The 25043-nt window shown below is 42.7% G+C and overlaps 2 protein-coding genes across 4 annotated transcripts in view; both read left to right on the forward strand.

The window, feature by feature from the left end:
* dnah10 (dynein axonemal heavy chain 10) overlaps positions 1-11807 on the forward strand; it is a 28574-nt gene extending 16767 nt beyond the window's left edge. The window contains exons 46-78 of the mRNA XM_078250723.1: positions 5-265; positions 347-519; positions 1299-1392; positions 1578-1745; positions 1913-2101; positions 2665-2836; positions 2926-3129; positions 3212-3292; positions 3479-3676; positions 3815-3976; positions 4089-4263; positions 4561-4742; positions 4857-4993; positions 5075-5292; positions 5461-5682; positions 5881-6028; positions 6194-6473; positions 6583-6812; positions 6916-7189; positions 7307-7411; positions 7532-7686; positions 7770-7924; positions 8136-8319; positions 8441-8641; positions 9037-9246; positions 9375-9470; positions 9553-9724; positions 9814-9945; positions 10178-10389; positions 10500-10667; positions 10809-10989; positions 11065-11210; positions 11306-11807. Coding sequence (XP_078106849.1) covers positions 5-265; positions 347-519; positions 1299-1392; positions 1578-1745; positions 1913-2101; positions 2665-2836; positions 2926-3129; positions 3212-3292; positions 3479-3676; positions 3815-3976; positions 4089-4263; positions 4561-4742; positions 4857-4993; positions 5075-5292; positions 5461-5682; positions 5881-6028; positions 6194-6473; positions 6583-6812; positions 6916-7189; positions 7307-7411; positions 7532-7686; positions 7770-7924; positions 8136-8319; positions 8441-8641; positions 9037-9246; positions 9375-9470; positions 9553-9724; positions 9814-9945; positions 10178-10389; positions 10500-10667; positions 10809-10989; positions 11065-11210; positions 11306-11452 — 5832 coding nt within the window. The 3' untranslated portion in view covers positions 11453-11807. The remainder of the gene's footprint in view (positions 1-4; positions 266-346; positions 520-1298; positions 1393-1577; positions 1746-1912; positions 2102-2664; positions 2837-2925; positions 3130-3211; positions 3293-3478; positions 3677-3814; positions 3977-4088; positions 4264-4560; positions 4743-4856; positions 4994-5074; positions 5293-5460; positions 5683-5880; positions 6029-6193; positions 6474-6582; positions 6813-6915; positions 7190-7306; positions 7412-7531; positions 7687-7769; positions 7925-8135; positions 8320-8440; positions 8642-9036; positions 9247-9374; positions 9471-9552; positions 9725-9813; positions 9946-10177; positions 10390-10499; positions 10668-10808; positions 10990-11064; positions 11211-11305) is intronic.
* Positions 11808-13768: 1961 nt separating this feature from the next.
* Positions 13769-25043, forward strand: part of emid1 (EMI domain containing 1) — a 63030-nt gene continuing 51755 nt past the window's right edge. The window contains exons 1-2 of one of the 3 annotated variants that reach the window (XM_078250726.1): positions 13769-14409; positions 23734-23847. In XM_078250726.1, the coding sequence (XP_078106852.1) occupies positions 14234-14409; positions 23734-23847 (290 nt within the window). In that variant the 5' untranslated portion in view covers positions 13769-14233. The remainder of the gene's footprint in view (positions 14410-23733; positions 23848-25043) is intronic. The other 2 variants (XM_078250724.1, XM_078250725.1) reach the window with 2 other exon arrangements.

Below are 25043 nucleotides of genomic sequence, written 5' to 3' on the forward strand. Positions count from 1 at the left end.
CCAGGTGGATAGTTACGGCACGCAACAGCCCATCGCACTTCTGAAGCTGTTATTGGACCGAGGAGGCATATATGACAGAGGGAAAGATCTTAACTACAAAATCCTCAAGGACCTTGGTTTTATTGCTGCCATGGGAATCGCAGGAGGTGGGAGGAACGAGGTTGATCCCCGCTTTGTCTCGCTCTTCAGTGTCTTCAGCATCCCCTTCCCTGCGGTGGACTCCCTCCACCTTATCTATGCTTCCATTCTCAAAGGCCACACCAGAGTGAGTATCTCTTTCCCACATAGATACATATCGGAATCATCCAAAACAGTCAGATTTAATAAACTTGGTCAAATATTTTAGGCATTTGAAGACACCATACAGAAGGTTTGTGATAAAGTCACCGTGTGCACACTGGAACTGTACAACAACATCATCAAAGATCTGCCACCCACTCCCTCCAAGTTCCACTACATCTTCAACCTGAGGGACCTGTCAAGAGTCTACAATGGACTGACCCTCACCAGACCTGACAGGTCTGATCTAGCACATTCACTCTATTAACAGATGAACAGGGACTTTGCAGTTACAAGTCTATGGGCCCTGTCTTGCACCCGGCACAGCGCAGCACAAAGCCCGACATAAGTGTCTTTGTTAGTTTAAGACCGACGCAGTTGTCAATTTCCCTTCCAGCGCCCACGTCGTTTAAATAGCAAATGCACCTGTGCCCATCCTTGCACCCATGGGCGTGCTGGTCTTACAGGGAGGTGTGTTCAGGTGAATTCTTGGCGTATTGCTATCTTGAGGCAGCAGGAAGTGATCGCGCCATTGACCAACAAAAACCTGGTCTAAAGTCAATAGTACAGCATTTCATTGTTATTTTAACAGCGCATTAGTAAAATGCACCTAGGCTCGTGCACAGCGCGCGCACACTATGCTTGTTAAACACACATAGGGAAGCGCAGCAGCACACAAACATGCAGAAGATTACAAATAAAAATATTACGGTGCAAATCCGCCATCATAATAGCAATGCGCCAAGGTACAAACGCGCCTGGCTTTTAAAGGGAAGGGGAGATTACACTCTGATTGGTTTATTGCATGTTACGCCCAAAACACACCTATGAATTAATGAAGACGCTAAGAACAACCCTTTTGAACCATGCGCTTGGCGCACAGACCCTTTTTTAGCAAAAGTGGATTTGGACACGCCCTAAACGCACCTGCGCCATGCGCTTCACGCCGTGCGCTTAGATCGTTAAAATAGGGCCTATGTATTTAAATGTGTTTGCTTTACCTGATTTCTCTCTAACAGGTTTTTGACTATCACCCAATTTGCGCGTGTCTGGAGAAATGAGTGCCTGAGAATCTTCCATGACAGACTCATTGATGAAACTGACAAAGCTTTGGTAATAATTATTAATGATAGTAGAAGTAGATAGTTACTGTAGATTCTCCTTTGTATTGACTGCAGGGACAAATACAATATGCGTAATTGTTCGTCCAACTGTAATTACAGATGTAGGCTCACCTACTGTATACTGGATAGTTTTGTAGCTTTCAAATGTATCCAATGTGGGTTTTATGCCACCAGGTCCAAGGCCACATTAAGAACCTGATTGAGGAGCATTTCAAGTCAGACATGGAGGCAGTCATGAGGGACCCAATTCTTTTTGGAGACTACAGGACAGCCCTCAGTGAGACTGAACCAAGGGTCTATGAGGACATACAGGACTATGATGCATCAAAAGCTCTGTTTCAGGTACTGTCAACTGTGTTATTTATAGCGGGTGGGTGGTCTCAGTCTAATATTCATTTTGGAATGTAATAGTTTAATGATACAACAATTTGTTACAATTACGTTTGTATTTTCTGCCAAATTTGGTCTTTAATTACAATGAAAGATCACTGTGTCTTTGCATTTTTCAGGAAATTCTAGAGGAATACAATGAGAACAAGTCAAGAATGAACCTAGTACTGTTTGATGATGCTCTGGAACATCTGACACGCGTGCACCGCATCATCCGCATTGATCGTGGCCATGCACTGCTCGTCGGTGTGGGGGGCTCTGGCAAGCAGTCCCTCACCAAGCTCGCTGCCTTCACTGCCGGCTGTGAGGTTGTAAAATACAAGAACAATGACGATTGTGGGAAAGGGCAAATGATTCTCAATGACGAAGAAATATAAAATTTACATTTCTTAAGGTTTACAGTAATAAAGATAAAAATCATATATGCTACAATGACACTTAAGGTAGAGCAAATAGACATATTTATTAACATGTTCACTTGACACCACATGTGTCATGCCAAGCAATGGGGGAATATGTACACAAGATGCAAGACATCTAGAATATTTCCATTTCCTGCCATGAAAATGTGGCATCTTAGTTTTGAATATTTGACTCAGTACAATCTTAGCTTTAGTGAAGCATTGGAACAAGAAGATTTGGAATAAAGTTATAGGTGACCCACACTCATTGTGGAAACAGGAGTCTTCTTATTTTAAAGCTGCTAAAGGAAACATTGAAAAGGAAAAGTAGGGTTTGAGAGGTAAAGCAGCATTCAACTATACCTCCATAGTCGTGGTTCTTAACTCTGATTTCTATGTTGTAAAACATCACATATAAAGAAATATTTGCAAGGATGCATCGTAGTAGTAATGGAATCTGCTTTTCCCAGGTGTTTGAGATAACACTAAGCAGAGGATACAGTGAGTCAAACCTCCGTGATGACCTGAAAGCACTGTACTTGAAGCTTGGCATTGAAAACAAGAAGACAGTGTTTCTCTTTACTGATGCCCATGTTGCCGAGGAAGGCTTCTTGGAACTCATTAACAACATGCTCACCTCAGGTTGGTTATCACTCTAAACCTCATGGCTCACACTACATTTATTGTTCTTAAAAGCCACGGCTAGTACTGATCATGCCCTCTCTTTATAGGCATTGTTCCTGCATTGTTCCCTGATGATGAGAAGGAGTCCGTTCTTAACCAGCTTCGTGATGAGGCTCTTACGATGGGAGCAGGTCCTTCTAAAGAGAGTGTGTGGCAGTACTTTGTCAATAAGAGCGCCAACAATCTACACATTGTTTTAGGCATGTCTCCAGTGGGAGAAACCCTGAGGACACGCTGCAGGAACTTCCCAGGTGACATTCGGTGTCAGGCTTCACTTGATTTTATTATCATTTCTAATTTTATTTCACTAACTGTGTGAACGATTTTCCCCAGGACTGATGAACAACACTGTGATAGACTGGTTCCTGCCATGGCCTCCACAGGCGTTACTTGCGGTGGCTCAGTCTTTTCTCGGTGTGTAATTACATACATTTATATCTTCTTTTTTTAAATGCATTTGTTATAGAACATTTTATTTTCAGACAGCCATTTTACTTTATTTAACTGTAATGAGACCTACAGCTGGAATATTTTTCCTAAATCTAGGTTTTTAGTTTTTTTTTAAGAATTCACAAAGTTTTTCCGTTTTTATTTCTACAGGTGAAAGTCCAATGATTCCTGAGGCACACTCTGCAGCAGTGATAACTCATGTATGCATGGTCCATAGCTCTGTGGGTGATTACAGCAAGCAATTCCAGCAGAAACTCAGACGCTGTAACTATGTTACTCCAAAGAACTACTTGGACTTCATTAGCACCTATTCTAACCTCTTGGAGGAAAAGGACCAATATATACTGGGTGAGAAGATGGAACATCTTTTAAATTCTGTTCCTCTGTGTGAAGGTTTAGACTGGTGCCCCACTTCAACTGTGCAATGATATGTTTGTGATTATTTAAGAGAATTTCATTTTGTGAACTTGTTCTCTCCTGTTCCAGCTCAGTGCAAGCGTCTAGAGGGAGGTTTGGATAAACTGAAGGAGGCCAGTGAGCAGCTAGCTGAGCTGAATATCAAGCTAGCAGAGCAGAAGGTGGTCCTCGCTGAAAAGTCCACAGCTTGTGAGGCCCTGCTGAATGAGATCACCACAAACACGACTGTAGGTCAGTGAGTACCTGCATGTCATCAGGGTCATGATAAACACAGTGTACTGTAGGCTTCGGAAACTAAACACAGCTGTTACAAACCACTTATCAATAACGTTTCCTTTCTTAGCTGAGGAAAAAAAGACTCTGGCTGAAGACAAAGCCAAAGAGATTGAAGTGCAGAACAAAGTGATAGCTGTTGAGAAGAAAGAAGCTGAAAGTTCCCTGGCTGAGGCTCTTCCGGCATTAGAAGCAGCACGCATTGCCCTGCAAGACCTGGAAAAATCTGATGTCACGGAGATCCGGTAAACTCTCCTCCTTATTTAGAGCGTTATTTTCATTCTGTTGTTGAAAGCATACGATGATGGCCAAATTCATTAGGATGAATGAATAGACTAACAATGACATCTGTAATGCAGACACCCTTACTAAACCTCCCAAAATGTACTGTATGTTGGGTTGATAAATATTCTAGAATGTCGAGCACTGATTATTCATGCAAAACCAGGACTTAACATACCTGACCAAAAAAAGCAAACTTATACCATCTCTTACTCAATACTCTCCTTTTATCTGCCTTTTTCTGCTGGTCCATTGTGCAGATCCTTTGCCAAGCCACCCAAACAGGTGCAGGTGGTTTGTGAGTGCATCCTGGTGATGCGTGGCTACAAGGAGATCAGTTGGCAGTCAGCCAAGGGAATGATGTCAGAGGCTAACTTCCTGCGCTCGCTGATGGAAATGGACTGTGATTCCATAAATAACAACCAGGTCAGGACTGTCAAAGGTAAGTGGGCTTCATGACTTATGAATAATAATACCAATATACTGTATATGACAGTGGCATTTGCGTATGCCAGGTATACTACAGTGGTTTTCTTTGCAATTTCCTCCTGGCTAGGCTTCCTAAAGAACCTCCAGACGAGCTTTGAGGAGATGCAAGCCATCAGTAAGGCCGGCTCAGGATTGCTCAAGTATGTCGAGGCTATCATGGGTTACTGTGAAGTTGCGCGGGAGATAAAACCCAAGCGAGAGAAGGTAATTTAAGGTTTGTACATGCTAACATGCTCCATAAGAAGGAAGACAGATTAAACAGCCATATTTCCAATATTTATTTAGGTGGCCCGACTAGAGAAGAACTTCTTTCAGAGTAAGCGGGAGCTGGAGCGCATTCAGAGTGAGCTTAGCGATATCCAGAAAGAGTTGCATGCTCTTGGAGAGAAGTACCAGGCTGCTATGACAGAGAAACAGTTGCTACAGGAGGAGGCTGAGCTCATGGAGAGGAGGCTAATAGCTGCTGACAAACTTATCTCTGGCCTGAGCTCTGAGAATGAACGGTGAGGCTGTAAAAGATGCAACACACAGAGTCACAATTCTTAACCTAACTTAACCAACGCTGTGCTAAGAGTTGCTAATTCAATTATTTTTAATCTCCTTTTCTTGGTCCCTTTGTGTTTCCTCCTTTCTGTCTTTACTGCTCCCTCTTTTCAACTATCACCACTCAGATGGACACAAGATTTGGAGGAGTTGAAGCAGCGGCGCGTGCGTCTCCTGGGTGACTGTCTGGTCTCTGCTGCTTTCCTGAGCTATGTAGGGGCCTTCAGCTGGGACTTCAGAAATGAAATGGTATACCAAGTATGGGTTAAGGATGTGCATGAGAGAGGCATCCCCTTGAGCCAGCCTTACAAAGTGGAAACCCTTCTGACTGATGAGGTAGAAATCAGCAGGTGAGAAGGAGTGTGTTCTCACGGCAGATTTTGACATTTGAGAATACAATATGCAATGTTTACCAAACAAATGATAGGAATTCAGTGTTGTGGTAGCAGAGTAGGTAGGAGCTTGTTGCACATATGTGGACTTGTCTTTATTTTGGCTGTACACTAACTATTGGGCTAACTCTGTGTCAAACAAACCCTGTGTGACAGATGGGGCTCAGAGGGCTTGCCTCCAGATGAGCTGTCAGTGCAGAATGGAATTCTCACAAGCAGAGGGAGCCGTTTTCCCATGTGTATTGACCCACAACAGCAAGCCCTCAACTGGATTAAGAAGAAAGAAGAAAACAATAACCTCAAGGTACAAAAAGTTTAATTCCTCCTACATGTTATGTGGCATTACTGCTCACAAGTCCTAAAATGATTGCTTTAGTTAGCTTGCCACTGCTGACAGCTCCAGAATCAGCACTTTGGAAAGAGTCACAACGTGAGGCCCTGACAGTGTCATCATCCTTTCTTCCCCCAGATCTCATCCTTCAATGATCCAGACTTCCTGAAGCAGCTAGAGATGGCCATCAAATATGGCTTCCCATTCCTTTTTCAAGATGTAGATGAGTACATTGACCCTGTGATTGACAATGTCCTGGAGAAGAACGTAAAAGGAGCAGAGGGCAGACAGGTCCTCATGCTGGGTGACAAGGAGGTGGACTATGATCCCAACTTTAAACTGTACCTTAACACCAAACTGGGTAACCCCAAATTCTCCCCATCAGTGTTTGGAAAAGCCATGGTCATTAACTATACTGGTAAGATTCTTCGGCATGGCAAGCATAGTTCTTGTCTGTAACATTTGAACATCATGTTTTAAATGCTTTGTCTGTATGTGTGCATTTATCGTATCTATGTTACGTGTAGTGACCCTTAAGGGTCTGGAGGACCAGCTGCTGAGTGTTATCATGGGCTTTGAGAAAAAGGAGCTAGAGGAGCAGCGTGAGCATTTAATTCAAGAGACAAGCAACAATAAGAATCTGCTGAAGAACCTCGGGGACTCGCTGCTCAGAGAGCTGGCCACATCTGCAGGCAACATGTTGGATAACACGGAGCTGGTTCACACTTTGGAGGAAACAAAGTCAAAAGCCAGTGAGGTCAGTTTGGCTACAGCAGGAATCAGTGAACTCATGGAAGAATAGCATTTTTAGTGAAGTCATTCATTCTATTTTTTCCCCTGTTTGATGTTGTGATCATCAGGTATTTGAGAAACTGAAGTTGGCTGAGAAGACATCTCTGGACATTGATAAACTGAGAGACGGCTACCGGCCGGCTGCCAAGCGCGGTGCTATCCTGTTCTTCGTACTGACAGAAATGGCTCTGGTGAACAGCATGTACCAGTACTCTCTAGCCTCCTACCTGGATGTGTTTGACTTTTCACTGCGCAAATCTCTGCCTGACTCCGTCCTGCTCCAAAGACTGAAGAACATCATGAACACTCTGACATACAGTGTTTATAACTATGGCTGCACAGGTAAATAATAAAGATGGAATAATGAAATAGATGGAAATGGATCATTTTCTTAAGATAAATCACATATTTATGATTACTTTTTGGATACTATAACCTGAACTGACTCCATATTCTTAGGTCTGTTTGAGAGACACAAGCTGCTCTTTTCCTTTAACTTAACCATCAAGATTGAGCAGGCAGAAGGGAGGTCACCTCAGGAGGAGTTGGAGTTCTTTATCAAGGGTGAGATATCCAGAGTTGAACTCTTCTTAAATGTAGTTAAGAGTAGATAACGGTGATCACAAAACTCAAACAAATGTTTATGCACACCATTTTCACTTAAATGTTTTTTTACTTGGAAAGGTAATCTATCCCTGGAAAAGAGCACGCGCAAAAAGCCTTGTGACTGGCTCGCAGACCAGGGCTGGGAGGACATAGTGAAACTAGCAGAGCTCTTTCCTGAGCAGTTTGTCTCTCTGCCTGACGATGTGGAGAAAAATCCCACTGACTGGAAGTCTGTAAGTGACACCATTGACAGGAATCACCATAGGCATTTTACTTAGTCAGCTGAGAGTCTAACCCTCATTCTTTTTCTCCTCAGTGGTATGACTTAGATGGACCAGAACAGGCTCCATTTCCCATGAAATATGGGGAGAACCTGTCAGCCTTTCAGAAGCTTCTGTTGCTGCGCTGCTTCCGTGTTGATAGAGTTTACAGAGCTGTGACTGACTACGTTACTGTCACCATGGGCGAGAAGTGAGACTGTTTCTGTTGAAATAATGCTGTTAAAGATATATATATATATATAGAGAGAGAGAGAGTTTATGTATATATAATGTCTTTGTCACTACTTATACAGTTTATACAGTGTATGTATATACACCACTGTGGTGCAGGTCAAGAAGATATAATTATTTGCACAAAGATAAATCAAGCCCTAAGTGTGTTTTCTTGTGTTTCCTCTCAGATATGTTCAGCCCCCTGTGATCAGCTTTGATGCAATTTATGAACAGAGCACACCTTCCTCCCCCATTGTCTTCATCCTGAGCCCTGGCTCTGACCCAGCCACTGACCTCATGAAACTAGCAGAGAGGTCAGGCTTTGAAGGCAACAAGTTCAAGTTCCTCGCTATGGGCCAAGGCCAAGAGAAGGTACTGAAGACTTGTTTTGTGGTCAAGTGGAATGAGTATAGAAATCAGGAAGTAGTCACAAACAATAAAAAGACGTATATAAAGACGTTGAGGGTAACTGTCTTCTATATTTATGATAAAGGTGGCACTGCAGTTGCTGGACATGGCGGTGTCTCGTGGTCAGTGGTTGATGCTACAGAACTGCCACCTGCTGGTAAAGTGGCTGAAGGATCTGGAGAAGTCCTTAGAGAGGATCACCAAGCCCAACCCCAACTTCCGCCTGTGGGTCACCACCAACCCCATTCAGGATTTCCCCATTGGTATACTGCAAAAGTCTCTAAAGGTGAAACACATTTTCTCTTTACCTTGAGCTGTGTTTTCTTTAGATTTTTGTGTAGATGGCAGGATTTCTAAGGTCTAGTAGTGGGCACAAGGATTTGTATGAATGAATGTTTTCTATATGTTTTTTGTATCTATATGTTGGAAATATGACGATGTTGCATTTCCAATACAAGGTGATACTTTTTTTTTTATTGTACACAGCACTAGGGAATATCCACTGTCACAACTGTTTTTCTATTGTAAGAAAAGCAAGTCTTGAAAGCTTAATATGAGATCAAATAGCTTGTTAATACTGGTGTTTTGGTAGTAAACATTTTGCAGAGAAACTACAATAATAATAGAGGCAGGATTTAAAAAATGTCAGTGTGTTTACATGTACTTTAATATTGTGTGCAGGTAGTGACTGAGCCTCCCAACGGTCTCAAGCTGAACATGAGAGCCACGTACTCTAAAATCTCCCATGAGACCTTGACTGCATGCCCTCACCCTGCCTTCCGCAGCCTGGTGTATGTGCTGACCTTCTTTCATGCTGTGGTGCAAGAGAGACGAAAGTACGGCAAGATTGGCTGGAACGTCCCCTACGACTTCAACGAGTCTGACTTCTTCGTAAGTGACACAAGAGTCATTTTCACTATGTTTGAAATAAGCGATTTTGTTCGATTCTTAGTCTCTGTACAGTATATCAGTTATATTTCACTTTTCAATGGTTCAAATAATGTAACTGTGTTCAACAGGTGTGTATGGAGATCCTGAACACCTACCTCACCAAAGCTCACAACCAAGGAGACAGCAATATTCCCTGGGGAAGTCTTAAATACCTTATTGGGGAGGTTAGGCTAAATTCATTGTGTTTTAATATATTGTATATCTATTTACGCTGTACGCTTAGCATGTCTGTGTAATGTTCTATAGGTGATGTATGGTGGGCGATGTATAGATAGCTTTGACCGCAGGATCCTGACGGTCTACATGGATGAGTACCTTGGAGACTTCCTCTTCTACACATTTCGCTGCTTCCACTTCTTTAATAACAAGGACGTCGATTACAAGATCCCTCAAAATGGGCCCAAAAATATATATGTTGGTCAGTCTTTATTTTCATTACTTCACATTCTCTTCCTTACAAAAAAAGAAATCTGTCATCACTCAGCTTTATCCTGCTATCTGTTACAGATGAGATTGAGACCCTGCCACTAGCAAACACACCAGAGGTAATGGGTCTTCATTCCAATGCAGAGATAGGATACTACACTCAGGCAGCTAAAGACATGTGGACTCACCTAATAGACCTGCAGCCTCAGACAGGTACGATTCGGCATCTTTCATTTCTCGTGCTTCTTAATTTATTTCAAAGGAAGAAATTGTAACGTTGCTTGCCTCCATATTGAGTTCAGAGTGTCGAAGAGCATCTCTGGAAGTAATTTTGACTATTTTTTAGAAGAAGAAGCCATTCCATACTGTTGAAGAGTGTTTTCTTGCCACCGTGCTGCCATGTGCTTCCTCTCTTATGGTCTTTAAACACTCTCTTATGCCTCAGGGGAATCTGGTGGAAGCATCAGTAGAGATGAGTACATCAGCCAGGTGGCCCAGGACATTCAGAACAAGCTGCCCAAGTTTTTCGACATGGACGTGATCCGTAAAAGGTTTGGCACGGACATTTCCCCGACCTCAGTGGTGCTGCTTCAAGAACTGGAGCGCTTCAACAAACTAGTGGTCCGCATGCAGCGCTCTCTGGCTGAGCTGCAGAGGGTGAGAAGGAGGGGTAGAGGACAACAAGATATTGGGGAAACAAATAGACAGGTGTTGCATGTTTGTGCTTCACAGATTTTTTGTTGTTCTGATTCTCTTGTGTTCCCTAGGCCTTGGCTGGTGAGGTGGGTATGAGCAGTGAGTTGGATGAAGTCGCTCGGGCCCTTTTTAATGGTCACATCCCTGCCATTTGGAAGAAGTTGGCACCCGACACTCTTAAGTCCCTCGGCAACTGGATGAGCCATTTCAAGAGGCGTTATAAACAGTATAGCTACTGGGTGAGGATGGACACACACTATCACAGATAATCTCTTACAGTATATTTATTCTTTTCTATTCTAGCATTACAGAATAGTCTAAAAGCTGGTTGAGAATTTATCTTCATGTGTGATGTATCCGTGTATCTTGTGTCTTACCAGGTGGATGAAGGAGAGCCAAATGTTATGTGGCTATCTGGACTCCATATCCCAGAGTCCTACCTGACTGCCCTGGTCCAAGCCGCATGCAGGAAAAATGGTTGGCCTCTGGATCTTTCCACACTGTACACGCAGGTGACCCAGTACCGCAGTGAGGATGAAGTCGGTGACAGACCTGGACAGGGTAATGAAATAACACTCACCATTTGCAGCATGATCAGTGATGAGTTATATAGACTGATAGTGTTTTTCCCTGCAGGCTGCTTTGTGTCTGGCCTGTATCTGGAGGGAGCAGACTGGGACACAGAGAAGGGCTGCCTGGTGAAGAGTAAACCAAAAGTTCTGGTTGTTGAACTGCCCATTCTCAAAGTCATCCCTGTAGAGGCACGCCGTCTCAGGTTACAGGTGTGGACCACAGGCACTACAGGCCTCCATACAATACTTTACTTCACTATCTTTCTTTTCAACTGTCGTGTGTATTTCTTTGTTTTGTACCCCAGAATACAATACGGACACCGGTGTACACCACGTCTCTGCGGAGGAATGCAATGGGTGTGGGGTTGGTGTTTGAGGCAGACCTGTTCACCACCATGCACATTTCCCACTGGGTGCTCCAGGGAGTCTGTTTATGCCTCAACGCTGACTAAAGACAGCCCTCAGCCTCACTGAGCTGGTTAGCTTTCACACAGTCGGTTCCGACATGTTAATTAATAACATAATTAATGCCTAATTTCTGCTTTTTTTTAGAGAGAGAAAAAAAACTGTACATATTTTTTTTTAAATTGATAGAGACACAAAAGAACTTTTTACTCATTGTCTACTTCATAGCTTTCATTATTTTCTCACTAGATGGCAGCACACAACAGTACTGGGCTCTGGGCATTAGCTCCAGAGATTCATCTTTAGTTTCTACAGTGGGCTAAAGTGTCTACAGTCTATAGTGGGTCAGGATCTTTTAGGCCTAAAAGTCTAATACTGTTTATTAACGAATAAACGTTTGCAATTCAGTTCAATCATGTTTAATCTTTTTCTGTCTTAAACAAAATATTTCACATATGTGTCCATTCCTAAAAAGGACAGTAAATGCTGAATATTTCTGCTGAGGTTTTTAAAGGAACATAATCTGCTGCATACAGTGGAAAATGTACCATTGACCAAAGGCTGTTAAAGTTTTCCACTTTACCCAAGTAGCTTTTCAGCTGTTCCCTGCAGTTTAGGTAGCTTTACTGTAACATCTAACGAACACATCTAGTGCAGCACTGAGTAATCGATGCTGCTGAGGTCAGCATGCCAAAGCAGGTGAAGTTTACTCTAAAAATGAGAAAGCCCCGGAGGATCTGGCAGCTGGTGTGGCAGTGAAGTCACAGAAACACAGAAATAAAAAAACATAGCCATAACGTGTGCAACATACATCATATAGCCTGAGTTGTGCGAGTGCAGCTGTAATCAGGGATGTGCTTGTCAGAGGAAACAGTGACCTATTACTGAAATCATCATAAGGCAAACAACCAGCAACCTGAAATCTAAGTTTACATTCAAATCTCTCTCCTTAAAGGTCCTTAGCTTTATATTAGATCAATGTCAAGCTTCTCATTACTGTATTGTATAGGCTTTATGGCCCCCCTCTGAATGGCAGAGGGTAAAGGTTAGACAGGCCCCTTCTCAGCTTTAACTGGTAGGACTATCATGAAAAGTGAAGATTGGGACATGTTTATGACACACAGGAGGGGAGGAATTGTGTTTCGCTTTTGAAAAGATGAAAGAATGGTATGTTGTTTAATGAACCTACACTTCACATGAGTGAGCAGATCTTCAGTAAATGCACACAGACAATAGGTAAATACTACTCTTTCTGTTTGCATAGTAAAAGGGCAGGAAATTATAGAAACAGGAGAGTAACTACTCAAGAAATAAGAAGGAAAAAAATCCTCTCAATGAAACCGACCCCCGTCTCCTTCCTCCAAGGTCAAAATTATTTTCAGCTGCTTGTGACTGGAGCAATTTACATTAACCCTAAGCTGCTCCAGTTCCTGTTGGCACTATTGCCTGCGCCTAGTGGCCTCGTAAAATGCCATGGGTGCCCTGAAACAAAAAACTCTGACACATAATTTTCCAGTCCTCCAACCAAACCCCCAATCCCAAACAGTTTCCGTTTGTTGTGATTGAGAGCAGGTGGGCTTACTCAGTTTGCAGCTTTCCCCATGTAGTATAGGGGGTGATTAGTGCCAGTATGAATGACTGTGTCTGTGAGTGTCAAAGTGTTAACACTATCTCTCATTAGCTGAGAACTTCAGCAAAACTAGTATACTAGCCAGATGCATAAGTGCTCTTTGCAGCATCCTTTGCCGCTGGCGGGACTTGCAGCTCAGCCCATCATGGGACCTTAGAGGTGTAGTCACCCCCAACCACAGACATACAGCTTGGGCCCCAGTTTTTGGTTGCAGTGCCAGGTGTTTAGTTTGGAGCAAGACCACAGCCTTGTGGTTACTGGCTGCTTGCACAGTAAACCTACATGTCCCACATGTATGGGCTGATGGAGGTTACAGTAACCTCAACTATTCTCCTGCCACTGTCTGTCTTGGTACTGATGGCTTTGACAGGGAGGCTACAGAGTACTGCTAATAAAGGCAACCATAGCACAAAAACTAGATGTATAGATTAGATTGATAGATATATAGCATACATGATAGTAACAATACTATGATGAACCTTACTTTATGGGCTTTTAAATATAACTTTTCAAATCTAATAGTGCCAGAACTTAGTCATAATGTGTTTTATATTCAGTTGTGCTCACCAAAAAACAATTACTCATCACCGACACAGCTGCAGTGATTTCAGATGAGCCTCGAAGAAGCAGCAGCCCATTAATCATTTAGAACAAATTCAATGCGTAATGTGCCGTCGCATTGAGCATGCAAGTGTCCTCTGTAAGAGGTTGAAACGGGGCAGGGTAAAAAAGACCCAGCAGGCTGTGCTTTTAAAAGACCCGAGGAGACTATAAAAGTGGTTTCATGCCCGCAGTAAAGGCTCGGCTCGATATGCGCACAGACAGACGGAGGTAGGCAGAGCAGATAGAGAAAGGGGGGACAACACACACTCAACAACACCCACACACGCAGTATTCAAGCTTTATTTTCAAATGTCGGCTCTCTGTCATAGGTAGAGACTATCGAGAAGATAGAGTTTATAGGGCAGCAATTTTCTTTAGTTCTCTTAGGATTTTAAGACAGGCTTTACACATATAAACGAGTGACATCGTAGTCTACAGAAGTGCATGTTTGCTAGGATGCGCGTCTTGTCCAGCCGACCCGGTGCTGTTTGACACATTTCCCCTAACGAGCTGGATTCACTAACCGGTCTATTTTCTTACCGGGGGAAGTTGGGCTCATTTAAACTTTTCTGGCCGTACTTTTGATGCCACGGAAATGGAACCACGCCAACAGGAGAGCGTGTCCGCGCTTTGTAGAAAAAGTTTGCTTTGGACTGTGCTGATACTCTGGCTGACCATGTTTGTTGACGGGACCTGGAAGACTGGACTTTACAAAACCTACTCAGTCGGGACGCAGGCAGCAGCCTCTCACACCTCCGTCTATCAGAAAAGGTAAGTAAAGCATCCACTTTATACTCACTCACTTATAGTCACTTTATATTAATAATACAGACTGTACAATGTACAGTGTAGCCTACTGTACATTGTGCATAGGCTATACTGTAGGCTACTATATGTTAATCCTCAAAATATATCTTGTTATTTGCACATAACCTTTTTTTTGCCTCTACAGTCTATTTTTAAACCATACAGCCTCACTTTTTGTATCCTCTTGACAATGCGTGACTCTGCAGAGCTACTCCCATCTCCATCCATCTACCAGGTCCTATTGTCTTCCTGACAGTTGGTTTCCTTTTTCCTGTGTTGGCAGCACACATTGCTCTGCTGACTCCCTCACGTCCTCATTGTTATCCCAGCTCACCCACACTCTCTCAGTGTGGCTCCTGAGAGCACCTCCACTGTCTCTGAGCTGTGTTGTGTGCTCTTCATCCCTGCAGCAGGAGATGCAGCAGCAATGACTCAATCATCTGCTCCTTCTCAGCTGTCAGGGTGCTCTTCGAAGCACCACCTTAAGTCTCACTCACATCTGTCCACGTAAAACCTGCTCCTATGTGGATCCCAGTGGTGAAGACAGGATGCATCTTGAATAAGTGTTATAGACAGTGAATGAGGGAGTAATGGTTTATATGCCTTTTTAAATTTCATGATTGAACTCTTACGCTTAAGAAAAAGTAATTGAATGAAAAGGGCATCCCCCTTTTGGTCTCATGAAATTATTGATCATCTTTGCAACAGCAGAGTTACTAGACTAAACACACAGGCAAGAGTGCTGACCAGCTCTGCTCCCCTCCTGGACAGAGCAAATGTATAGCTCGGAGACTAGCCACTGCCTAATGACTTGAGGATGTTTCCCATTTTACAAATATTTATGCTGCCAGGTTGAGAGTGTGTGCAGATTACGGTGTGTGGGCTGAAAGTGGCCGGAGGCTGAAACCTCTTCTCTCTGATGAGGCCATTTCTTCTGGGTGTGTCCAGATGGCTTTCAGCACTCCCAGCCTCGCTCCACTGGCTCACCTCTCTGCTCAGCTCGCCTGTCACTCATGGCCAGAGGTTTGTGGACGTGTTTACTAAACACAAGCAGCTGGGACTCCACCACATCTGGGCTTGTTCTTGGAAGGGGAGATGAGTTTACAGTGGGTTTGCTGCTGTTTTGTAAGCGGCAAGTGGAGGAATGTCAAGATAGACAGAGAGGAAGCTGTTGTTGGCGTGGGCCAGTCACCGTCTTCAGAGGCAAAGAGGTCAGCTGGTTTGAGGTGACATGAGAGGAGCTCAGTCCACCTGCTGTCTGGCCTGATCTGTGAAAGCAGCAGTTTAAAGTGTGTCAACAAAGTCAAGCAGTGGCAGTGGGATTTCAGAGAGCAGAAGGCTCTCTCATGGGCATTAGCAACTTGACATTGAATGACAGAAACTTAACTTGCCATTGAGGTTTAGGCACTTCAAAGGAAATACATACTCATTTTAGCAGACTGGGATTCTATCACAGGAAAACCTTCTCTAAGAATGTCTCCCCATACCAGCCCTTTCTTTACACAGTGATTACCTAAATCAAAGGGGATTAACAACTTGAGTAATTTCTTGACTGGTGTGGGCGCTCTGTAGAGGAGCTGATAAAGCATTCGTTCACCCTTGTCGTTCTTAATGACTATATGAGCTCAGTGCACTGAGGGGTTACAGAGGTAGCTGCTTCTTTATTTCTTGTCTGGCCCACTTCTTTATCCTCCCTCGGAGGACTTGTCATGGTCTGACAGAAAGTCTGAACCCTGTGGCCACCCTCGTTCCCCACCCCATCTTAACCATGTCCACGTTTTCTTTAAGCATGGGAATGAAGATGACTGAGATTCCAGCAGACTGAGCCCTGTGAGGCTTAAAGCACAATGGCTTTAGATTTCAAAAACTTCAAATTATGTACAGTATGTGCTCATTGAACGTGTTTCATGTGTATTAGGAAGCAGTGCCAAATTGCACATTAAATCAGTGAAACATTAAATCAGGATGATCCTCGGGGAACACGACTATATACGAGTGTAGGGCGGCAGCGATTAATCGATTGTCACTCTCTAAGCAAAAATTATTCAAATCTGATGGTTCTAGTTTCTCCAATGTGAGGAGTTGCTGCTTTTCTCAGTTTTATACCATTAATAACCAAATATGTTTGGTTTTTGGACTAGTGGTTGGACAACTGTAGAGGGCATTTTTCCTTGCTGATCAAAGAGATAACAGATGAATTGATAATGAAAATAGTTCAATGTGCCGATGTGCTGCAATAGTTTAATTCATACAGTGTACACACCCATACACACACACACACACACACACACACACACACACACACACTCACACATGCACACACACACACACACACATTCTCACACGCACACACACGCACACACACGCACGCACACACACACACACACACACACATTCTTGCACACGCACACACACGCACACACACACACACACACACTCACACACACACATTCACACACACACACACACACACATTCTCACACACACACACACACACACACACACACACACACACACACACACACACACACACACACACACACACACACACACACATGCACACACACACACACACACACACACACACACACACACACACACACACACACACACACACTCACACACACACACACACACATTCTCACACACACGCACACACACACACACACACACACACACACATTCTCACACACGCACACACACATACACACACACATACACACACACATTCTCACACACATTCTCACACACACTCACACACGCACACATACACACACACACGCACACACACACACACACACACACACACACACACACACACACACACACACACACACACACAGACACACACACACACACACACACACACACACACACACACACACACATTCCGATTTTCCAATGTGTGTGTATGGGGCTGGAATGTTGAAGACCAGAAAGGGGGACAAAGGGTGGAGCTGCATTATGATTCTCTGAAAGTTTTCCAAACAAATTGCTCTCTACCCTACAGTTTTCAGTCTTCATACATCATCATTGGTGAAAATGTGGGAAATCTTGTGCCGGTCGCAGACATGTAACTATGGAATCCACCGGACCTAAACTTTTGGCTCTGTTCATACCAACTGCCGATAGAAACAATGAAAATAAATATCTGGAAGTAAGCAGACGGTTCCCTGTTTGTTACCTGCTCTGTGTCGCATATATTTGACACCATAAACATAAAAACCGCATCAATGCGTTCCCCAGACCTTTATCTTTCTTGTGATGATAATATCTTTGCTGGACCCACCGTTTTGATTTACAGAAGTGGAAATCACCATAGCAACAACTTCTTACAAACACACCTCCTAGGCTCCTATCATAAAGACTCTTTACTGTAAGCCGTGTTCTCCTCTCTTTACAGGACATGTCAAACAGCAGAGTAAAGGTAGCTCAGATCAGCTGTTACTAATGATATTAACTATACCTCATTAATACTTAGCTAGTGTTATTCGGATGTGCTGTCAAAATGTCTTCCGGAATTTTCTAGTTGTCAATTAAAGCCCTACACTTTTTAAGAAAAAAAGCCCATAATAACCTGATTCTAGCTTCTCAAATATGAATATTTGTTTCCTATGGTTTCCTTTCGTCTTCTAGGATTGTAAACTGAATCTGTTTGAGTTTTGGACTGATGGTTGGACAAAACAAGACAGTTAAGACATCACCTTAGGCTTTGGGAAATTGTGATGACCATGTTCCACCATTTCATAATCGATTAATCAGGAAAATAATTGACAGATAAAATAAGTCCTTTATCAGTGTACATAGTACACTGCAGGTGACCAGTCCACAAAGTCAGTGTCTCAGCTCAGCTCTACATGATGGTACATTCATGATTTATAATCAGGCTGTATGGAGCCATTAGTGTGTGAATTCTTCAGTTGAGAGGAATTTCCTTTGTTCTTCCAGCCTGAAACACTTAAAGATGCGCACACCCGTTACACACAGAAACACACTTAAAGCTCACAGATGTCCAGGTCTGAAAGCTCAAAACAGACAAAGACAAATGAGAGTTTTCCTTGTTCCTCCGAGGCTGCTGTGAAGAGTCACTTGGCTCTGACCTTCATGGTCTCACTGTGGTGCTTTGATGATCTCCACTGTCCTCTGCACACGGCAGCTTTGAACCTGCAATTGCTCACCGGCCTTTATGTTCTCTATTAACTTATTATTCAATAATTCTTCAAACTATTTGTTTTACACCATTCTCTTTATAGGCCACTCTGGTCCTTTCTGTTTTTCCTAGAAGCTGCAGATCTTGACTCCAGGAATGTCGCGTCCCTCTCTCTTCATATATTACAGACTGTACTCTCGATTTCTCTCTTTGTCATTTGTTGTTGTACCACATTTATCTTATGCCTCCTCTATATCCCGTGGGACCAACGGTACTTCATAATTGTCTTTCCCTCCATTTCCCATCGGAAGCACCCTTGTGTGACCTTATGATAAAATAACCTTTGTCTCCTCTCCTCTGTCTGGCCGTTTGCCACATCTGTCTTTTGTCCTTTGTTCTCCTCGAGTATCTTTCCCACAGACAGAAATCGAAAGAAATTCCTTTAGATTTCTGTCCATGCTGAGTGTTCAGGCCCTCCTCCTCCAACAGTACGTGATGGGTGGATGGAAAGGGAGTTGAAGACCAGAAAGGGGGACAAAGGGTGGAGCTGCATTATGATTCTCTGAAAGTTTTCCAAACAAATTGCTCTCTACCCTACAGTTTTCAGTCTTCATACATCATCATTGGTGAAAATGTGGGAAATCTTGTGCCGGTCGCAGACATGTAACTATGGAATCCACCGGACCTAAACTTTTGGCTCTGTTCATACCAACTGCCGATAGAAACAATGAAAATAAATATCTGGAAGTAAGCAGACGGTTCCCTGTTTGTTACCTGCTCTGTGTCGCATATATTTGACACCATAAACATAAAAAACCGCATCAATGCGTTCCCCAGACCTTTATCTTTCTTGTGATGATAATATCTTTGCTGGACCCACCGTTTTGATTTACAGAAGTGGAAATCACCATAGCAACAACTTCTTACAAACACACCTCCTAGGCTCCTATCATAAAGACTCTTTACTGTAAGCCGTGTTCTCCTCTCTTTACAGGACATGTCAAACAGCAGAGTAAAGGTAGCTCAGATCAGCTGTTACTAATGATATTAACTATACCTCATTAATACTTAGCTAGTGTTATTCGGATGTGCTGTCAAAATGTCTTCCGAATTTTCTAGTTGTCAATTAAAGCCCTACACTTTTTAAGAAAAAAAGCCCATAATAACCTGATTCTAGCTTCTCAAATATGAATATTTGTTTCCTATGGTTTCCTTTCGTCTTCTAGGATTGTAAACTGAATCTGTTTGAGTTTTGGACTGATGGTTGGACAAAACAAGACAGTTAAGACATCACCTTAGGCTTTGGGAAATTGTGATGACCATGTTCCACCATTTCATAATCGATTAATCAGGAAAATAATTGACAGATAAAATAAGTCCTTTATCAGTGTACATAGTACACTGCAGGTGACCAGTCCACAAAGTCAGTGTCTCAGCTCAGCTCTACATGATGGTACATTCATGATTTATAATCAGGCTGTATGGAGCCATTAGTGTGTGAATTCTTCAGTTGAGAGGAATTTCCTTTGTTCTTCCAGCCTGAAACACTTAAAGATGCGCACACCCGTTACACACAGAAACACACTTAAAGCTCACAGATGTCCAGGTCTGAAAGCTCAAAACAGACAAAGACAAATGAGAGTTTTCCTTGTTCCTCCGAGGCTGCTGTGAAGAGTCACTTGGCTCTGACCTTCATGGTCTCACTGTGGTGCTTTGATGATCTCCACTGTCCTCTGCACACGGCAGCTTTGAACCTGCAATTGCTCACCGGCCTTTATGTTCTCTATTAACTTATTATTCAATAATTCTTCAAACTATTTGTTTTACACCATTCTCTTATAGGCCACTCTGGTCCTTTCTGTTTTTCCTAGAAGCTGCAGATCTTGACTCCAGGAATGTCGCGTCCCTCTCTCTTCATATATTACAGACTGTACTCTCGATTTCTCTCTTTGTCATTTGTTGTTGTACCACATTTATCTTATGCCTCCTCTATATCCCGTGGGACCAACGGTACTTCATAATTGTCTTTCCCTCCATTTCCCATCGGAAGCACCCTTGTGTGACCTTATGATAAAATAACCTTTGTCTCCTCTCCTCTGTCTGGCCGTTTGCCACATCTGTCTTTTGTCCTTTGTTCTCCTCGAGTATCTTTCCCACAGACAGAAATCGAAAGAAATTCCTTTAGATTTCTGTCCATGCTGAGTGTTCAGGCCCTCCTCCTCCAACAGTACGTGATGGGTGGATGGAAAGGGAGTTACTGGGACATTTTTCACCAGAGTCTCACCAACATTTTTGCTCTCATCAACAATCTTGTCAGTTCACACGGCTTAACTCCCAGCTTCTTCCTCCCCACACAGTTGGCTGCAGAAAGTGCACTAACTCAGTAGTGTGATCATGAAAGACGCAGACTGCGTAGCGTACAAGGCCAAATGAGGGCAACTAGAGTACAGCATACCGGTATAAGCTTTTTTGTTGTTGTCCATGAGCTCTCTGTCAGCATTTGCATTCATTTAGGGTTCAGCACGTTTTTACTTACCCTTAAATGTTTTACTGTCTGATGGGCCGAAGCTGTGATTTTTCCGTCCCCTAAAGATTGTGGATTTCTTTCATACCTGTTGGCCGTGGCAGTGTGTGACTGTGAGAGATGGCTGATGATTTATTTGGCTTGGGCCCACCGTTCAGAGTGTGCCGTGTGTGCTTAGAGACCTGATACTCACTGTGGGCCTGCTTGGTGCGTTTGCCAGTGAAACAGCATGGTGCTGGTGGGTTTCACACTTCATAACACAAGGACACCTCAAGTAAGAGGAAGGTGTTGACTGTGAAACATTTTAGAGTGAAAGACACCAAGCACCTGTGTCCCTTTATGAATGAAGCCAGATACAAATCAATGGACCATTATTAAGTAGTTCTCTGCAAAAATGAGAAAAGTTATTTTCTGTTGGGCTTGTAAGTAAAACAGGTTTTTATTGTTTAGTCTTTTACATCCCAGAGGAGATCATGATGTTACCTGTACCCAGTTAATAACATCATCTCTAGGCATCTCCATCCTCTTCGCAGTGGAAAAAGTATTTTTCTTGCTGCCTCGTACTCATTACGTATTGTGTAAATCAGTTATGTCGCTAATGCAGGTGTTGGTTGTCAAACCATTTGGGAAAATTGTAAACTTGATTATGCCAACTGCTTTTGTTATTTCATTCACTGAAACAGCAGCGGTTGGTATTTCCTCTTTGGTAATTGCATAAGTGAAAAACAAAGAGAGAGGGGGAGACCATAAAATCCACCCCCACTTCCCTCCTTGTACCCCCTGGTGACAATCCTAGCTGTTCCCAGGTGAAACCTCGTCTCAGCCTGGGAAACTGATGTTTATCTGTTGGGTCTGGAGGATAAGTAGGGGGGAGGAGTTAGGGTTAGTACCCCCTCCAGTTACTCCCAGCTCTACCTGACCACAGCTCCTTCAATGTCTGACATTTTCCACCGATGATTAGAGCAATTTTTTCTGGACAAGGGAAAGCAATCATAGGGTAATCATATAGAGCCATGTTCATTTTTGTAGCCGTAAGGCTGATGGATATTCTAAGATACATGAAGGGTGGGTCTGTATTTAAATAACATGTGTGGCAGATAAATTCCTTACTCGCTTTACTTGAGAAGTTTAGGATTAATTCAAACGGTGTGTTTCTTTTGCACACCTTTTACTTGTAATAGGCCCTGGGATATGTTTTACGCATTTTACATTTTGTTTCTTAATCTGGAAAAGTTTTTTTCTAAATACTCTACTATTATACATGCTTATTACATGAATGGAAAAAAGAAATACCTGCATTAGTACACAGACCTTTCTCAGAGGTGTCCTGCTCCCCGGCTCAGGTCTGTGTGTGTGGCCACCACAACATGTGGGGATTGTTAATGGGAGCTGGTTCAAGGCTGCTTCGCATCCTCCGCCTTCGGCAGTTTCCTTTAGTGTAAGCTGTCTCTCGCACACACAAACATATGGTCTCACATATTGACAAACAGACTTTGGTGGGAACACCCTCCCACTCTTGCAAACACATTGGCAGCAGAACACACAAAGTGTAGTTTTGTGCTACGAGCCACACAGTCTCCTTTGTGGTTTCTACATAGAGCCCCCTTTCTATACATCTATTGATTATGTATAGTAATTGTTGTCCTTGTTTCCCCTCCAGCTGTAGCCATGTAATGGTAATTTTGGGTATTTGTACACTTCATTGTTAATAAAATAATAGTAACATATGGCAACTCAAACAGCCTCAGTGTGATTTCCATACATTAAAGCACATTAATCACCCTTCAGTGTTTTGTAGGGGGATGAGATAAAACTGGCCTTTCAAGATAAACATTTCCCATTAACATTTCTCATTGCTCCTGCACTATCAGGAACACATATCTACTCCTGTTAGAAGGGTAATTGAACTCTTGGTGAGAATAAAACCAAACCGATCAGCTCTCAAATGAATCAGCGTTAATTCTAATAACATCATTTGGTGCTTTTAGCCTAACAGTGGCATTGAGTGCTATAACTGAACCCTTTTTTCTGTTTGGAAATATTTGATTTTGCTTCTGGGTGCCTAAGAAATAACTTGGAAGAGAATGTAAGCGAGTGCACTTGTCTCAGCCTGCTGTAAGTGATCATATCTTCACTATCAGATATTAACCTCTGACTTTTACATGAGCTTTTTTTCCCTAGCAGGTCAGTTTCTAATCTCCGTATGGGACCTTGTCCTCCTCTTTATTCCCTGCAGAGGGACTTTACCTCCATCTGAGAGCCGAATGCAAACGGATGTGTACTGATGCATACACAATGCACTCCTGCACATCTCGTGACTGATTAAAACCGTGTAAACACCATAAAGAACGTTCAAAACAAAAGGATGGGGGAAGGGAGGGAAGAATCTGAACCTGCGGGAAAACAACAGCGTATTGAATGTGAATGCATGGCCAATTTGCTTTTGTGAGCCGGCTATAGTGTGAGTGCACTTGTTCTAAGGTGTTTTGACAATGCACCGTTCTTTCTTCAACTATTTACTTTGAAAATATGATTTTATTCTGTATCTAAGACTAACAAATGTTGTTTTATTGTGTGCATTTCTGGCTTTCACTCACTGTATTTCTCCCTTTAGGAACTGGTGTCCCCATACGGTCACTAAGACAGTGACTTGCCAGGTGCAAAATGGGACGGTCCTGCAGCGGGTTTACCAGACGTGCCGCTGGCCGCAGGGATGTACAGGAGGCAGGTGAGAAAGTGACCTTACTGCTACTGCTGTACCACTGAGATGTAACCCACTTTAAAATACAAACTACTACTAAAACAACTACAGTGGGAGTGTTATTTGGTATTTTGTTCCTTTTCTAGACTTTAACTGTAGTGAAGTTTAATAGCAGAAACATATGGTTTGTTTTTTAGAAATCAACATCTTATACTATATTTTACACTACGTGGTATGGCTCTGCACAACTCGACTCACTTTTAGTACCAGGTCCTTTTACTCTATTATGATTTCTACGTTTTCCAGCGCCGCATGAAACCGCCATGACATCATCTTCAACGCGAGCGACCCTTGCTGAATCCTTTCATTGGCAACCAAACAGAGGAATGTCTGCACTTTATCAGAGATGGCAAAAGTACTCACTTCCCGTACTCAAGTAGAAGTACAGATACTTGTGTTAAAAAATACTCTGGTAAAAGTAGAAGTACTGATTTAACTTCTTTACTCAAGTAAAAGTAACAAAGTACAGGCTTGGAAATTTATTGAAAGTATAAAAGTAAAAGTAGCTTTGTGAATGACAACCATTTTTTATGTAAAGCTACCTGGACCACACAAATGTTACTAGAGTGCAAGCGGAGAAACGTCAGTGGACATGGAAAAAAGGCTCTTTATATGCCATTGCCTACATTTTAAATGGATGTCTGCCAATAGGCCTAAAACATCACATATATGATTATTGTGACAGAGACTGGGACTCCAGCTTAATAAGATTCTGACTGAGTAGCAAGATATGAATTCAATTGTGATTCTGTGAGAATTCACAGATCCAGTTTCTCTTTTTTAATCTTCCCCTTAACATTACCGCCATCAACCGCAATGATTTGCTGCGAATGAATGCCGCCAAATCTGTCGAGTCGTCTTGTAGTGGTGCGTCAAGTGCAGCGTATATTCCCATCCAATTAGAAAAATAATAATGGTAACTCCACTGAAATTATTTGAAACAAAAGTAACGAGCCAATTTTGTAAAATGTAAAAAGTACCGATATTCGTGTTAAAAATGTAAGGAGTAAAAGTAAAAAGTCGGCACAAAAATAAATAGTAAAGTAAAGTAAAAATATCTGAAAAATCTACTTGAGTACAGTAACGAAGTACAAATACTTTGTTACTTCCCATCTCTGCACTTTATCAATTGTACAGCATAGTGTATGGCGCAGCTGGCATTT

The sequence above is a fragment of the Sander vitreus genome, chromosome 5 (genome assembly GCF_031162955.1).
Source record: "Sander vitreus isolate 19-12246 chromosome 5, sanVit1, whole genome shotgun sequence".
Lineage (NCBI taxonomy): Eukaryota > Metazoa > Chordata > Actinopteri > Perciformes > Percidae > Sander > Sander vitreus.